Here is a 16601-nt window from a genome sequence, read left to right as displayed (position 1 = left end):
TAATTCTTATCTGTTCAGTTAGCTTAATCTTGTCTCTTGTTCTGACATTGCAGACTATGGCAAAAAAAAAGGTAGGTTTTATCCCCTCTCAAGTCTAAACAGAAATACATGAAATGTGAGTAGTCAAATCAACTTGTTAGTTACATGTGAAAAGAGTTTTGCACATCAGAGGTAGCACTAGCATTGCAGCAATCTTCTAATAGAAAAGGAGAATGGTTTGATTGCTTAACCTAGGTATAAAGTCATCTTATATATAGGAAGATTTCCTGTAATAGAAAATAGAAAAGTCTGGGGTTTCAAAACAAGGAAGAAGGAAACGCTTCAGGTTCATTATAGTGCTAGAAATAGCTGAGGCAGCTCAGCAAGCCTTTAGAGCTTAGTGCCTTGGCCTGTGCAAGGTGCAGTATAGAGATTTGTGGTGAATAGGAAAAAATAAATCGTAATCACTGGTCACAGAGGAGGGAGTCAACACCTGGGGCAGGTAGCAAGGGAAGATTCCGCCCCAAGCAGGGCTGCGGCACCACGCAAAAGAGCAGCTGAGTGACCACGCACCCATAACTAGGGAACAGTCAGGGCTTTTGTGTCCTCAGGAAAAGGCCCGGGGAGGGTGCACGGAAGGCCGGAGGGCGCGGGGGGCCAGCTGCCCACGGCGCCCCGGGGTGGCGGCACCAACCATCCCAGCTCTTGCTGCTTCACAAGCTGCCAACCTGCCTTGCTGGGTAGGCACCTCAGACTTGCTCAACTCCCGTCCTTCTTCCGCTGGGCAGCGCTGTCGCATTTGGACATTCGGAGCCTCCTCAATCCCTTTTTCCCTCTTCAGGCTCCATTTGCAATGTAAAGATGCTTTCTTCTTCTGCTGTCCAGCTCATTCCCTGCTGCTCTCCTCCAGGCTGCATTCCTTATCTGCCCCCTCTTTATTTGATTGTTAATCAACCCCTCCCTCCTACCAGGTGCCCATGGGATCATTTTTTTTTTCTGGTCATTCTCCCTTTTCCCTAAGTGGCAATTGCTTTTCTGTTTTCTTCACAATTATAGTTTTTCTCTGTTTTTTTTTGTTTGTTTGTTTGTTTGTTTTTTAATCCCGGGTCATCATATCATTCATTTGTCTCAGAAATGACCTCGTTTTGCCTACACATGATGCCTGCAGCACATGCAGGCTGGCTTTCTGCTCTCGAGGAATTCCACTTCCCAAGTTCCCAAGCTGCCCCGCTACCTAGGGGAGGAGCGCGCTGGAGTTTCTCCTTCCTGCACTCGAGGTGCAGCCAGGCAGCCCTGCAGAAATCAGACGGCACGAGCATCCTCAACCTCCGTCTGCCTCCTTAGGAGCCATTTTTAATGAATTAATATTTTTGTATGCTACCGAACAACTCCTTACATGCTCCTCGCCTGGATACTGGCCTCCACGTGTAGGGCCCCGGGAGCACAGCATACACAGAGCCCCACATGCACGAAACCCTGCGGACACCGAGGGGCCGCGTGTGCAGAGGGGCCTCGCTCCTGTCTCCCTCTGCCCTGCCCAGCTCTGTGCTTGTTCCTGCCCATTGCACCTCTCCCTTTGTGCCTCTATATGCGTTGCTCCCCTACTAGCTTTACGTGACCCCCTTTCCTCCCTGAGTGCTACTTCCTTCCCCTCTGCCTCTCCTGCTTTTCCTCCTCCACGCTTCCTCCTTTCCCTCTCCTGCTCTGACTTTGCCTCTCCCTTTGAAGAGGCCTGGAGAGGGGAAAGCGGAGAGGCAAAGGGAGAGGTGGAGCAGGCGAGGAAGCAGCACGGAGCGGGGAAACATGACAAGGCCGGGCAAAGCACCAGGCTGCTCCGGTAGCAATGGAACTGCAATGCCGAGGAGCTCCAGCTCCAAAATAGCCAGGCAGGCACCAGGAAGACAAAAAGATACAGCTGCCAGCACCCAGACAGCACAAGGGAGAGGAAACCAGCATGAGGGTGAATGGAAACAAGTCCAGGCTCGAGGTGGTGGGAGAAATTCTTCTTCCATCTCATCGTACCAGGTACCGCTATCCAACAGGTACAAGGCCCTGGAGCACGAAGGGCCATCAATGGATGGTAAAGGCAAGAGTCCCTCTCCTCCAGAAATAGTAATATGGTCAGAAAAGCCAGCCAAGGAGAAGGGAGAGGTGGAGCGGGCAAGCAAGCATCACAGAGCAGGGAAACGGGAGAGGGGAAGCGAGGGGTGGGCGGGCGAGGAAGGAGCACTGCCCGCTCCGCTGGAATTCAAAGTTAACCGCCCGCCGGCCCTGAGGAATCCAGATAAGGGAGCGGCGCATCAAAGGCGGCTCCTCCGCCCCGTGGGAGACCAAAGAGGCACCCGGCCGGGCAGGAGGAGCTGCCAGTGCTGGGGAGGGAGCATCCCATCCTTGCTCCAAATGGAAAACGGGCTGGGCAGGGAGCGGGAGGACAGCTCAGTGGTTGGTGGTGACGGGTCTCACCAGGGAGGCACCAGAGCCATCGCTGCACATGTGGAGCACCCCCCGCCCCCCAAAAAAGTACATTTTCCAGGCCGGAAAATTAAACTTGGAGCAGCAAGTTTATACCAATAACGGGTACAAAGTCCCTGCTGCTTCCCTCCTGTTCAGCTTTGCAAAGGCACAAGAGGCAGGGAGCGCTGGAAAAGGTGGGGTGATGTGGGGGTCTCCTAATGGGGCTTTTTAATTCTGCACGCAATGGGAATGGAAAGTCAAAGCAGGGGGAAGCGCCACTGGGAGGACCTCGGGGTGGAGCGGCCCTGCCCAGACACTGGACAAATACCGTAAAAACCAGGAGCGATAGTGGCCTTTGTTCCTTATCTGCTTGGCTCCTGTGCTTCCCTGTGCCTCGGGGGACAGCGCTGCGATTGCGGCCGTGCTCTTTTCCAAAGGGGGAGTCTACGGCCTTCCCGAAGCAGCTCCCTGGGGTTTTGGGGTGTAGGTTGGCAAAAGCAGGCCCCAGGAGGGAGCTGCAGCACGGAGCCGTGCGAGACAGCACTGGATCTAGTGTGAAGTTTCAGAGACAGGAGCCCGGCCCCAACAAGGTGCCTTCCCCACTCCAGGCAGCATCTCCCTTTATCCCATCCCTCCGGCCACCTCATCCCACCGCCCTTGAACCAAGGCTGTGAGTGGCAGCATCTGGGAGAGGGGCTGGCCCTGAACTCAGGCAATTCCAGAGGGATGGGAGCGTGGAGGCAGCGCTGGCGCAACGGCCTCCTGCTGCAGCCAGACCCACGGCAAGCGGCAGGGCAGGGGGCGGAGGGGCCAGACCTCTCCCCCTATATAGGGGAAGCTGCTGGGCTGGGCGCTCCAGAGGGCTCTCCCAGCAGGGAAGTGGAGCAGGGAATTTTCCTGCTCTCTCCCTGCTCCCGCGTCCGTCCCAGCCCCAGGCCACTGGCTGCAGCCAGGTCTCCTTGAGGAGGCAACGACACTTGGGTCCCCTCGTCCAGGTCCCGTGCAGAAATGAAGAATCTCCTCGTGTTTGCCGTGCTCTTGGTGTGCGGTAAGTGCCTTCCCTGGGGTCTCGGGAACAACAGACATGAGGGCCTCAGGCTTTGCCGTTTTGGGGTTGGCTCTCAGGGCTTTGGGAGCCACTGGCTTTCGTGGCCATGCCAAACCCCAGCCTGGCACTGATAACACGACACTGCTGGGTAACGGATACAAGCAGGGCATTAAAACCCTCTAGCAGACCCCAAAGCCCCTGGAAAGCATCCCGAACCTTGCTGTGGACCCCAGAGGGTTGATGCGCGGGCGCCGGGGCCGGTGCCAGCGCATCCCTCCGCCTCCCCCGCAGGGCGGCCGGCCCGCGGGAGCGTCCTGGAGCTGAAGCGCATGGTGAAGGCCACGACGGGGAGAAGCGCCCTGCTCTCCTACAGCTGGTACGGCTGCTTCTGCGGCATCGGCGGCAGCGGCACCCCCGTGGACGCCACCGACCGGTGAGTAGCCGCGGGGCCCGGCGCGGCCCGCGCAGGGCGAGCGGCCCTGACGCGCCGCCCCCCAAGGTGCTGCCATGCCCACGACTGCTGCTACCGGCAGCTGAGGGAGCGCCAGTGCAGGCCCCTGCTCACGCCCTACGAATTCGACGTTGCTGACGGAGACGTCGTCTGCGGTGAGTTCAGGGCGGGGGTCCGGCCTTTGCGGCGGCCACATGTGCGGGGAGCAAGACATGACACGGCGACGTTCGCATCCCCGCAGGCAGCGGGCAGAGCTGGTGCAGGAGCGAGAGCTGCCGCTGTGACAAGCAGGTGGCTCTGTGCCTGGCGAGCGCCCTCCCGTCCTACAACACGTCCTACCGCTTCTACTTCAAACTCCAGTGCCGAGGGAACAAGCTGCAGTGCTGAGCGGGGCACGGAGCTTTCCTTGCCCGTGGCTAAGGAAAGCAAAGGCCGGTGCCAGCGCTGGACCGAGCGCTCGCCAGAGCCATCCTCTTGGAAGGCCCTGCTGGGGCGCAGGAAGGACGTGTGCCTATTGCAATAGATCCTCTCCCCCTTCTCTCTGTTGATTTCCCATCCTAGGGTGGGAAAAAACCAAAAAGATTCAATAAAAGGTCTTAGGGACGCTTCATCCCTGTGTGGGTTTTAGTAAGGCACTGGAGCTGGTGGTGTATTCGCCTACATGCGAATATCCAAAAATCCTCAGGCGAGCGGGAGGGCAGGAAGCGGCAGCAGGGGCAGCCCAGGCAGGGAAGCTTTGGGCAGGAACCTGCCCCAACTTCCCCCAGCACCCCCCACTTTAACGGCCCCAGGGGAGCCCAGGGGCTGGACGCCCTCAGGCTTCCTCCCGGGGTGGAAGCCTGCCCGCCTTCCCCTGCCCGCGCGTTGCTTCCCCAAGTGCCGGGCAGGGAGGATGTGGGGCATTCCTGGAAAGGGGAAGAAGAGCATCCTTCTGCTTTACCAATAATCGCACTCCAGGAGACATGTGGTAAGGGCACATCTGAAAGCAAGGAGCCGAGGCCCCTGTCTATATAAGCCTGGGGGGCTGGATCCCAGCCGTGGGCAGAGGCAGCCGCGAGGCCTCGAGATGAAGCTGCTCGTGGTGCTCACCCTGCTACTCACCTGGGGTGAGCGAAAGAGACAGGACTCCCGGTGGCCGCAGCAGCTGCGAGCAGCAGCGAGAGCACGGCAGCCTGCCTGGCCTTCCTCCTCCTCCTCCTCTGCTGTCCCCCATGCAGGCGTGCTGGCAGCGCACGGGAGCCTCTGGGAGCTGCAGCGCATGGTGACACAAGCGACGGGGCACTCGGCGCTGCTGCACTACGGCTCCTACGGCTGCCACTGCGGCTGGGGCGGCCGCGGGCAGCCCAAGGATGCCACGGACGGGTGGGTGCCCCGGTGCCGCTAACGCCGCGGTGCCAGCGCGCGCTCTGGAGCTGTCCTGCTGCTCGCACAGGTGCTGCCAGCGTCACGACAGCTGCTACGAGAGCCTCCTGCGGCACGGCTGCCAGGCCAAGCGGCAGCGCTACCGCTATGGCTGGCAGGGCGGGCGCCTGGCGTGCGGTGAGGAGCGGCCCCGCGGCGCCCGGCCTGGCCCCACGGCTCCGCCTCACCCCTGCGTCCCCCTGTCCCCGCAGCAAAGGGCTCCGCGTGCGCCCAGCTCTCCTGCGAGTGCGACCGCAGCCTGGCGCTCTGCCTGCGACGGCACCGGGGCTCCTACCGCGCCGCGCTGCGCCTGTACCCGCGCGCCGCGTGCCGCCCGTGAGCGCCCCGCTCCGCCGTTAACGGAGAATAAACTAAGGAAAGGCTAAAGTCACCGCGTGGCTGCGAGCGCTGCCGAGGAGAGGACGAAACCCCTGCGCTTGCCTCCAAGCAGCGAGTGTCCAGGCGCTGCGTCACTGCGGCCGCGGCCCGCGGGACAGGGTGGGAGAGGGCCGGGGCGCCCTATAAGAGCCAGGAGCGCGAGTCGCACGCGGCGCTTCACGTTAAGAGCCCATCAAGGAGTGAGGAAGATGAGGGTCCTGCTGACGCTGGCAGCGCTGCTCGCCTGCAGTAAGTGGGACACCGGGGTCGGGGAGCCCCTTCCCGCTCAGCACCCTGCCCAACGCAGTGCCCTGCACGAGCGGCCGGGACCTGCTGCTCCCGGGCTCCTTCCCACCTCTGCAATTCCGCCTTTTCCCCACCCCGCCACCTCCGCAGGCACCGTCCCGGCTGGCACCAAGGGGCCGCCGCCGCCCCCAGCCTTCGCGCCGGCGCTCGAGGGAAGCTCCGTGGCCAACACGTCCGCCCCCGGCTGCTCGGCAGCATGGGGCCCCCGAGGTGCCTCCACGGCCTGGTACAAGGGCAACACGCAGGGAAAAGCAGCCTGTGCCGGGGGTCAACTCCAGGAGGGAAGGGGCTGGGGGCTGCTCAGGGGCACAGGGTGCCCACGCTGCCCAACGGGGCCACGCGGCAAAGGGCGCTGATGCCAGCAGCACCCAGCGGGTCCCCCCCGCCTTGCGCTTCACGCTGCTCTCCCGGGCAGGTGCCGCCTGCTCCGCGCCTGCTGCCCCGCGAGGCCGGCGCGGCGCTGCCGAGCCCCCGGCCCCCAACCCGGTGCCAGCATCAGCACCTGCCGTAAGTGCCCGCGGTGACGGAGGGGGAGGACACGGTGCCAAGGGCGGCCCCCCCACGGCCCCGTCCCACCGCAGGCTCCGGCGGCCGCTGCAGGAGGCAGGGGCGGCTGTGCCGGCTGCACGCGCGGCTCCTGCGCTGCTCCCCTGCAGCCGCACGGCGCCTGGCCCCGGGAGCAGCGCGGCGGGTCCTGCTGCCCCCGGGGAGCAAGAAGCCTTTTACCAGGACAGCCCCGTGAGAGCAGAGCAGCGACACAGCGAGGAAGGAGGCCGCGGGAGCCTCGTGCTTGGCCTCCGCCTGGCTCTGGTTCCCCAGCATGGGCAGCCGGGGGGCAACGCCAGGGCTCTGCTTTCCCTTGCGCTTCGTTGTGTCCTCGTGCCCCTCAAAATAAACGCGGAGAATAAACAGCACCGCTCCCCTGTGTGAGCTCCCATTAGCAAAGTACCTTGCTCCCATTAGCAAAGCGCCTTGCTCCAGTTCCCAGAGGGAACCCAAACCTTTCTCACACCGCAGCCCAGGTGCCCATGGGGTAACAGAGGGGAGACAGAGGCAGGCAGAGCTGACGCCCAGCCCTGCGATCATCCCCACTGTGGAAAACACCCCAAACACACCCAGGGCGGCCACGTTTCTCCAAGAGTGCACCCTGCCCCTCTGAGACCCCGTGAGAGCAACAGAGATCAATGGAAAATCTCCCCCAAATTGGAAGTGTTTCCCTCTGGTTACCACCCAGGCCTCTAGCTTTCCTGTCCTCCCCACGTAGGAACATCCCGTGGGAGAGGAGCAACACACGGGAAGGAGGGAACAGCCCCACGGGGCAGGGAGCCCTGTAGGGACAGACTGCATGGCACGGGGGTGTGCCGGCTGATCCCAAACGGGCTCGTTCTGCTCAAGCACTGGGCAGACTGCAGGTAGCCCCAGGTGTTTCGCTGCCTGCACCGCAGGGCGTTAGGGATGGTTAACGTGGAGCTCCGTTGTCTTGCTCGCTGTTCTGCAGAAAGCCATCGGAATGCAAAAGACATGTAAGTGCTGAAAGCAGGATGGGAATTGCTGCGGGAGGGGGGAGCCCTGTATCCACGCTCCAAATCCATCCGTTTTCACCATCGTCCCGTCCAGAGACCCCCACAAGGGCCTTGCTGGGCTGTCATGGGATATTTCCCTTGTCCTTTGAAAGGAGAAAAACATGTTGCGCAACGCAGACAGAACCCACATGCTCCCGGGAGGCGGGCGGCCCCCGGCCACGCGTCTTACTTCATATCCGCCCCGTTGCGAAACCTCTGCGAAGTCGCTGTCACCGCGGCCCCTCCGGCAGCGCAGCCGGTTTGTTAGAGATTTACCTTAGTCCTCAAGGGGAAAAACCAGCGAGCAGGACCAGGAGGGCACAACCCTGCGGTGCCACCCTACCTCTGGCCACAGATCCCTCGGTGTCCCCCGGTGTGAGCGAGTCCCAGCCGCAGGGTGCTCCGCATCGGCTGCACCTTCTCCCTGTCCAAGAAAAGAGAAAGGTGAGACAGAGCACGGCCTTTCTGAGAGACCAAACAATAAAGGGAATTAAATTAACAGTTCCAAATTAAAGAGAATACTGCTCTTGTGCCCGGCGGTCTTGGATGTGAGAAGTGCCTCGTTTAGGCTGGACATCACCCTGGGATAATGCTGCTGGTTAGCAGGTACTGCAGTGTTTTCTCTGCTGCTCCAGGTAGAAAGAGCAGGATTGTGCTGCAAGAATCAGTGCAAGCCCAAAGCCACGACATTCAACACTGTGAGACCCCACTGCAGATCCAGGAGATGCAGGAGAGGAGTAAGACAAAAAATAACAGTGCACTTGTGGGAAAGGTGGGGACAGAAAGGCGCCAGGAGCAGAGCCAGTAAATGCCAGCTGTGATTAGAGCCCAGGTTAGATCTGGGAGTGCTCCCCAAAGGCCAGACCTGCCCTCGGGTGGAGGCCAAGCACTGACCTCGCACCCGCCAGAGGTGACATGTGGCCCCAAAGGTGGCAACCTTAAGAGAAAAGGAAATATCCATAGGAAGAGGAACAGCAGGATGCAGAGCCCAAGGAGCCCCAGCAGCTCCCAGGCTCTTCCTGGGGCCAATCCTACAAGGAGAGGCACCTCTAACTCCTGCCCGGACCCCAGAGACCATTCTCCCACCTGGAGCTGCAGCAGTTTCCCTCAGTGTCAATGGCACTTCTAACACTTCCTTCCCAGAGGGAACACGAGTCACTCCTCGGAGCAACATCTTTCATGGTTTCCCCGGTTTTCTTGCTTCCTACGGTACGTGGGGTATCTTCTTTTTAACTCTGCAAAGCATTTCCTCGTGTCAGCTCAGGACTCAGTTTTCCACTGCTAGAGACAGGAATTTTCCACACTCCAAATTTATCCAAGTTTCTCTTCAGCCAGAAAGCAGGATCCCAAACATTTATACTAGAAGATGCAGCAGAAAACAGACGGGGGGGAAGCGCTTATCAAGGCTGTGCTGCCCTCTGAGGCTGCTGAGGTCCCAGCAAGCGTGAGCACACAGCACCTCCAGAGCACTGCTAGGGATGCAGGGACTGCCCATGGCAGGACTTTTATTTTGGATATTCAGGCTCTGCAGATAAGTTAAGGCTACTGTTAGGGGGAATGTTCCTGGATGCCCTCCAGGAACAGCGAGATGCAGCACAAAGCAGGAGCAGTGACGAGAATACACACAGGACACCACAAGAGGCTTTCAGGAGCTGGGACTGCTCCCGCTCTGCACACGCCTGCAGGGAAGCGGCAGCCGAGCTCTGTGTTTCCAAGTGGCCCGAGGGCCTCTGCTCTCCTCGTGCCCCCCCGCAGGGCTGTGACGACCCCGCCGGTCCAGCCGCCGTGGGCACGGGAGCATCCCAGTGCATCCCAGCACATCCTGCGCATCCCAGAGCATCCCAGCACCGAGCTGCAGCTCCAATGCTCCCCTTAGTTCAGTCCGTTTAAGACAGCCAGGCAGCTCTGTGGGACGTGGGCAGTGCTGGGAACACAAAGCAACCTCTTCTCAGATACCAAAGGAACGTGCACGTTTATTAGCCCACAAACACACAGCAGGAGGCTCAGTCAGCCCTGCTGAAGAGCAGGCATGGGCAATGAAAGAGGAGGACAGGATTTTCTTGCATAAAAACTCCCTTGGAGAGAGGTGAAAATACCCATGATAATGCCAGCGGCTAAGGGAAAAAAAATATATCTGAAACAAACCAAAGGAAAGGTTAACATCTTCAGACAGAAGCAAGTTTTTCTAAGTACAAAATTATTCTATCAAAAATCAAGAGTAAACGATTGGCTTAATAAGACAGTGCAGCACATTAGGAGTTTGTTTGAATCAAATTGCACTTGGAGATTAAAGCATTCTCAGCTGCGTTTGCTCCGAGGTATTACGGGCCATATCCCTGAAGGCCGAGCTCTCTCACACCGTCCAGGTGACTGGCACTTTTCCAGTTGTGGCTATGACATCCCATTCTTCCCACTACTGTAAAAATCTTGAGAAAATTAATTCCAGGAAACAGCAGTGCTAATAACAGGCTACCTAACAGCTGGCATAAAACGAAGCTTTCCAACTTTGCTATTTCGCTTTAGGAACAACACTCTGAATTCAAGACTCGTCTGTTTTCTTCCTCCTCACTAAACACTGCTCAGATTTCCCTCCTCAGCAGTCACTCCTGGTTAGCACCAGCATTAAAGCAGAGTGTATCGTGCGCTTCTTCACTTGCCAGGCACTATACTCCAGCACCAGAGCTGCTTTATATTACTTTTATTTCCACCAAACTTACTGTAGAACTAAAGCACTTTTTTGTACTATAGTTCAAGCCTGCTCTTCTCCTGCACCACCAGTTCTTAAGGCAAAATTCTGTTCTTTCTATGTTCTGAAAGCTTCTGATAAGCAGAGCACAAGCCTGCTTCTGGCAGCTTAGGCAAAAAAGTAGTTCCATTGCAGTGCTGATTTGGGAACTTAAAGACTTTTTCCAACAGAGGAATCCTTCACATTGGGAACCCCTATTTAGTCCCTCTCCTGGCTGATGGGGGCACACGGGTGTCCTTGTAGCCCCGAAACCCCCATCGAAGGGGCACCGCGAGCCCCAAAGCCAGGCCAAGCCCCACTACCTTCACACTGTAGTTCATATCCCAAATGCTACAGGAGAAAGTGCCACAGGATTCAATTACCTATTCCAAAGTCCTCGGTGATTTCACCAAAGAGGAATTTGAGAAAAAAAAAAAAAAGCAGGAAAAAGTTTAGTTTATGAAGTGCGAGGCAGGCAGCATTCCCAGGGATTCCTGCTGCTTGGAAGCTTGTTCCCAGGACTTTTGATCCATTGGTTACAATAATTTCATGTGGAGACTAATGACTATCGAGCGCCCGCTTGGACTATAGCCCTAAAGCTCCCGAGTGAAGCAAAGAGACACGATTCCAGATGTCCAAGAAACAGCCCACGTGGACTGCACTCAACAGGAACCTCACACCCGCTCAGGTTGTGTCCTGCTGCTGCATTAGACTTCACCAGGCTGCATCAATCAGTGCTGCAGCCTCAGGAGGGCAGAGAGGCTCCTCCTCGCTCCGTGTAGTGAGAGGAAAACACGCAAAGGACTCGAGAGCTTGCAGTCCAAATCACCTCACATGTGTGCGAGAAGCAAGCCTGGGCTCTACGGGGCTATTGCCCTTCTTGCGTAATGGTTTCTGAAGCAGCACGTGGCTCCGTGCTGCACTGGCACAAGCACCTCTGGTGATGCTGAAGCTTCCCACTGTGCCCTCAGGTAGAAAGAGAAAGAAGTCTCACATCTGATGCGGTGTTAGCTGACATTTCAGCACTGGAAAACTTTCAAAATTTTGCTCCTCTACCTTCTAACTTTAAATAGGAAAAATAAAATGGTGTTCCCAGTTGAGAACTGTTAACAGTAAGATAAAGCTCTTGCAAATTTAACCTGAGGTAGAAAGCCACTATAGGAGAAATCTAAGCGCCCCAAGAGATCTCCAAACAAAACTAAAGACCACTGAAGAAAAAGATTCTCACCTTCACTTTACTCCAAAATAATAAGTCTTTACTTTTTTTGATTAACTTCAAACTTTTTTTCATACACCTGCTGATACAGCATTACAAATAAACATTCTTCCCACAACTGGAGAAGCAGAGAGTTAGTGCATGCCTGGAGATCGCTGCAGAAACTCGTTTTAAGGTAACAGGTGCTGGGAAATGCATTCTGAGGAGTTTTGCCTTCATCAGTTTTATTTGCTTTCTGCGCTAGAGCACCCCAGAAACGTTCAGTCATATGTTGAGGGCTGCTGTGGCCTTCACCAGGGTCACTTGGGTATCTGAGTCCATGTCCCTCCTGTTCCTTTCATCCCAGTTGGATCTGTTGGCCAAGACCTTCTGTCGGTGCCTTTCTTCCTGCCGCTTCTTCTTCTCTAGCCGCTGCTGCTCCTTCTTCTGCTTTTTGGATACCTGAAAGCACAAAATGAAAACACAGCTGAAAACAGACATTTCTCCTCTCAGGCGGGGAAGAACAGCTCGCTACACGGGAAGGCAGACAGGTAGATATCAAAGAACTGCCCTGACACATTTAAACCGAACTATTCATCATGACAATTTTTTCGCACTTTGGGAAAAGGGCCATGTGTCATTAACTTAGTTTCTATTAGATCAAAGTCACAGCTATAGGACTGAAATCTTCTAATTTAAAGGAAAAAAACAGCTGTGGATGATCAATACCTAGATTGCTCCCACACTACCCTTCACCTACCTTTGCGGTTCGATTTGCTCGATTCTCCTCATCACATCTGGCCTCCCTTTTGCTTTCCGTTTTATCTTGAAGCAAATTCTGTTTTCCAACAATTCTGGAGCCACTTCCATTTTCTTCCCACAAAGCTGAGCCACACAATTTCAGACCTTTGTCCTGGGAATCACACTGCTCTTCAGCACCTATCAACAAGCAGAGGTTTTCCCTCAGACACAAGGAGGGTAGTTCGTCCTTGTAAACCTCCTGTAGCTTTTTGAGGTAGGTTAAATATTGACCCCCCCAAAAAAAACACAGTTCAGCAGCCACTTTGCCGTGCTGAGTACACAGGACACGTTCTTCACCTGAGGTGGAAGCACAGACAACAGCAAGCCGCTGTTGAACTGCTTTTTGTTCACATAAACGCCAATCTCTAGCCTTAAACAACATTGTTTTGACACAGGCTACTAGCTGCATGTACTTACTGATTCTTTTCACTTCATTCACTTGAATGATGGCAAATATTGCTGATTCAACATTGTAGTTTTCCACTTGCAATATCTGGTTTATTAAGTCAACGTCCTGTCCACAGGTAGAGAGAGGGATAACACATTAATGGCATTTTAAACTACTGACATGTAAGGATTTGTTCAACATGGACCACTCAGCACTTCAAAACTATTAGGTACTCACAGGGTATTTTTCATTTGCATTAAAGGGTTGGATCCAGGATGAAATGCATCCTGATTTGTGGAGTCACTCAAGATTAAAGCTTTAGTTACTCCCCAGGGTTCTTTCATGTATTAAGAAGTTCGGAACATCAAGCTTAACAGTTTACTCCATACTGACCGAACATTCAGTTGCATCACGCACTTTCTGCACAGCATCTTCCACTTCATCTTCAATTCCATCCTCATATTCCTCCTTCTGTGGTTTAATCTCCTCCTCCTCCTTTGAGTCATTTTTGCAAAGCATCTGCAAGAAAAGCACACCGTTATTTCATGTTATACAACAAAGTCTGGCTTCAGTCTAGCTTCAATCCTTCTGGCACATCTTTCTCAAAGAAATGATCTCTAGATGATCTCTAGAGGTCCCTTCCAACCTTGAACATTCTGATTCTGTGAAAACCTGTATCAGTGTCTCTGACCTTCTACAACTTTCAAAACTGCTGACACCATTTCCCACAATTTATCGAATTTATTAAAAGATCATGCATAGCAATGACCAATTATTGTTTTTTTTTTAAATACTCATTCTAGTCCAATCCCATACACGAAACAACTGTGTGCAGAGAACTTCAAGGACAGCACAGCCTAATCCTTAACGGTGGAGAAAAAAAATAACTACAAAGAGGACCATTGTATAAAGCTATTTCCTCCCTCCTTTTTCATTTAGACGTTTTTGCAATTGTGGGACTTGAGTATGTGACTTCAATGCAATTATCTCCTAACTTCCAGAGCACTCATTACTGCAAATTCAAGCTTTCTTGAATTTCTTTCTTTCTTTCTTCTGACTCCCAGCCCAGTTATTTAAGCCCTTCACAGCACTGATTTTATTAATCAGAGGAGTTTTTCTTTCCTAAAACGAAGGACCAAACTCTCTCATTCTCAGCACAAACAAGAAGAGAAGCTAGAAACATGTTTGCAGCTATTTTTCCCCCACACCTGGCCTGTGCCAGGCTGCCATCACCCACCTCCATGCGGAGACAGGCCGGAGCTTCGGAATCATCATTCATCCTCCTCACACTGTCATAGTGCTCCCCGTGCCGATAGGCGATGTGCAGCTCCCTCGCGGGGCTCCTCTCTGTGCCTCGAATCTAAATGAAACAAAACGACAAAGGACAATGTAGAGTCAATTAATTTTTGCATCACATTTTTACATTACTAACACTCTGAAGCACTAACAAACATTGCAGTAGGAAACAGAGTGCAGAGCTACTGGATACATAAGTTTTTCCCCCGGAAGATATTCGAGTTTGGTGACAATCTTCTCCAGCTCCAATTTCAATGACAATTTCCATTCACCATAAAACATGCTTTCCTGTCAAATGCTATGAGAAATAAGAGTCAATTCCAGTCTTTATCACGTTGGAAACAGCCACTTAAAGCAATTTTTTTCTGCATTTGTGAAAAGACAGCATTTTAGCAGTAGGCATTTGAAGTGATTTTTTTTTTTTTTTTTAAGATCAATACAAATAAAATCAAATCACAACAATTAATTGCACTCAGAAGCACTGTTAACAGCTGAAAGTTCCTCTGCTTTTTCAGTCCCAGGTAAATCTGTTTCTTTAGAAAATTGCTGCTCTGGGTATTATCTCTACTACTGCAGGAATAGTTCCCACCCTGAATGTCACTCTCTCCAACTGTGACAAACATATCAGCTCTTTCCAGGTACATGAAAAATCACGGAACATCTGTGCACTGCCTTTGCTTACCTGTCAAGCCAGAGTTCAAAGATCCAAGACCTTCCCTGGAGAAGGCGCCAGGAAGCAAAGCCCAAAAAATGCTTGTTTTAGGGTTCCAGAGTTGCCCAATCCCTATCGGTTTTTGAATCAACTTTTCCTCACTTACACAATTTACACCAAGTCACCTTTCAATTACACCTGCAGTTTATGCCTTGCCTTAGTGACTTCAGATTTTGCAATTTTTTTCATTCATTTGTTTTACACTTGTTCACCTTTAAGTTCCCCCACAACACTTGGAAAAGTATGGGATATAAAGAAAAATATCAATGTTAACATTAAGAGACAATGACTAAGAAACAATATCAATGTTAACATTATCATTCAGGTTTCCTTAGGTCTAGCTCAAATTTCTGTGAAAAGAGACATCTTGCAAATGTCTGATCCTCAGGAGAGAGGAACTGACGCTGATTAAAGCCACAGTTCTGATCCAGATGCATTCCAGACCGAAAAATAAAAATCAAGCACAGCTTGCTTGCAACACCGTGCAAAACCAACTACAGCCATCAACCAGTGCTTGGCATCTTCCTATAGATCAGGAATTTTCCAAACTATAGGTGCTCATCAGCTGAAAAATCAGACTGCAATATAGAAGTTCTGCTCCTCACCTGCCACAGCGGTGCATTAGGCTGATGAATAACCACATTCACTTCATGGTTCCTCGCAAATGCCACAATAGCATCATTGCCAGCAAAGGTGCCAGGTTTTGCCAAATTGCTTACTAAAGAAAAAGAAATACTGTAAGAGTTGGGAACTTGGCCTCTGCTTTGGACCTTCTCTGCTTTAACACCACAGAAAACAAAAAAAAAAAAAAATCAAGGAGACAGAGATATCCACGGAAATCGGCACTTAACCACTAGCAGCATTCAAGGGGAGCTAGATAATTTAATAAATTCCTTCTGAAAACAACATATCTATACTCCTGGCTTTTTTCTTTTATCTGCCAAGTTTCTCCTAGAATTTAAAAAGTGCAAATTTAATCGCTCATTTTCCTAAAAAAAAGAAAAGAAACTGCTGTGTCTAAAAGATAGATAGCTCTTCTAAAACAGCTGCAGAATGAGAAATAGCGTAGTTAGAAAGTACCCCAATGAAATGTGCACATAGGGCACAATACCCCTTTCTATCAGGGTCTTACCGTGTTTCTCGAAGGGAACATCATCCTCCACGAAGGGCTCGAAATCCTCCCGCCGCTTCACCATGTAATCCACGGTTTCCTGGCGGTGCTGGAGGTGGTTCCGCGAATGCCCCTCGAGCTGATCGCCGAGGGCACGGAACAAGCAGTTGCTGCCAACGGAGGAACCACAGGCGGCTCGTGGGAAAGGCAGCCCCTAAGAGGGCACCCCGGAACGGGCGGCTGAAGTTTCCCCCGGGCAGCCCTGCACCCGAGCAGGGCCTGCAGCACCAGCGGTGCAGCCAAGGGCTGCAGGGGCTGCTTCCCCAGCGAGCCGGGCTGGAAGCAGAGCCTGGCCGGCGCTAACTGGGACAAGGGGGCTATTCCCAGCCCTCTGAACGGCCGCTGAGCTCAGAACTGGAAATATGGGCACAAAACGCGGGGACGGCAGAATTACACCCTACAGAGGCCAACAGCACCAACAGCACGCAGTGTCCTCGGCCGCACCAGGCCGAGCTGCGGTGCCGCGAACGGCAGCTCGGGGCCGCACCGAGCAGCTGATGAGCGGCCACGTTCCCGTCCCCCTTTCTCCCGGTGCTCCCGATATTCCCTGCGTCTCCCACGGCCGGGGTGGCCGCAGCTCCCCGCGGGCCACGGGGGCCCCGCTGGGCCGGGCCGTGGGCGCGGAGCGACCCCCAGGAGCCGTGGCGCTCACCCGTCCCCGGGCACCTCCCGCAGCCGGAGGCCGAGCGCCCGGAGCTGCCCGGCAAGGCCGCCCGGGACCGGGGCGGCGGCGC

The 16601-nt window shown here is 54.1% G+C and overlaps 3 protein-coding genes across 3 annotated transcripts; 2 read left to right on the top strand and 1 right to left on the bottom strand.

Moving 5' to 3' along the window:
* The first annotated feature begins 3441 nt into the window (after window positions 1–3441).
* LOC112959645 (phospholipase A2, membrane associated-like) lies at window positions 3442–4319 on the top strand. The gene is made up of 4 exons (XM_026053703.1): window positions 3442–3481; window positions 3773–3914; window positions 3981–4091; window positions 4178–4319. The coding sequence occupies exons 1-4, from the start codon at window positions 3442–3444 to the stop codon at window positions 4317–4319; spliced, it is 435 nt and encodes a 144-aa protein (XP_025909488.1).
* A 679-nt stretch (window positions 4320–4998) lies between these two features.
* Window positions 4999–5673, top strand: LOC112959552 (phospholipase A2, membrane associated-like). Its single transcript, XM_026053574.1, has 4 exons — window positions 4999–5038; window positions 5150–5294; window positions 5365–5471; window positions 5546–5673. Exons 1-4 carry the CDS (start codon window positions 4999–5001, stop codon window positions 5671–5673), a joined length of 420 nt encoding a protein of 139 aa, XP_025909359.1.
* A 5993-nt stretch (window positions 5674–11666) lies between these two features.
* Window positions 11667–16575, bottom strand: OTUD3 (OTU deubiquitinase 3; the record flags this gene model as incomplete). Its single annotated transcript, XM_026053694.1, has 8 exons — window positions 11667–11961; window positions 12260–12438; window positions 12718–12814; window positions 13082–13207; window positions 13926–14048; window positions 15302–15414; window positions 15829–15977; window positions 16520–16575. Coding segments are annotated over 8 exons (1020 nt in total), but the record flags the coding sequence as incomplete, so codon positions are not given.
* Between the last annotated feature and the right edge of the window lie 26 nt (window positions 16576–16601).

Source organism: Nothoprocta perdicaria, unplaced genomic scaffold (genome assembly GCF_003342845.1).
Source record: "Nothoprocta perdicaria isolate Ctin4 unplaced genomic scaffold, notPer1 scaffold_117, whole genome shotgun sequence".
Taxonomy (NCBI): domain Eukaryota; kingdom Metazoa; phylum Chordata; class Aves; order Tinamiformes; family Tinamidae; genus Nothoprocta; species Nothoprocta perdicaria.
This window is presented reverse-complemented; position numbering and strand designations above follow the sequence as displayed.

Bases quoted from the DNA above. Each gene is read 5' to 3' on its own strand.
- LOC112959645 (XM_026053703.1), top strand. From the start codon at position 3,442: ATGAAGAATCTCCTCGTGTTTGCCGTGCTCTTGGTGTGCG. The intron at 3,482-3,772 runs GTAAGTGCCTTC...CCTCCCCCGCAG, and splicing joins TGCCGTGCTCTTGGTGTGCG to GGCGGCCGGCCCGCGGGAGC. The intron at 3,915-3,980 runs GTGAGTAGCCGC...CCGCCCCCCAAG, and splicing joins CCCGTGGACGCCACCGACCG to GTGCTGCCATGCCCACGACT.
- LOC112959552 (XM_026053574.1), top strand. From the start codon at position 4,999: ATGAAGCTGCTCGTGGTGCTCACCCTGCTACTCACCTGGG. The intron at 5,039-5,149 runs GTGAGCGAAAGA...TCCCCCATGCAG, and splicing joins CACCCTGCTACTCACCTGGG to GCGTGCTGGCAGCGCACGGG. The intron at 5,295-5,364 runs GTGGGTGCCCCG...CTGCTCGCACAG, and splicing joins CCCAAGGATGCCACGGACGG to GTGCTGCCAGCGTCACGACA.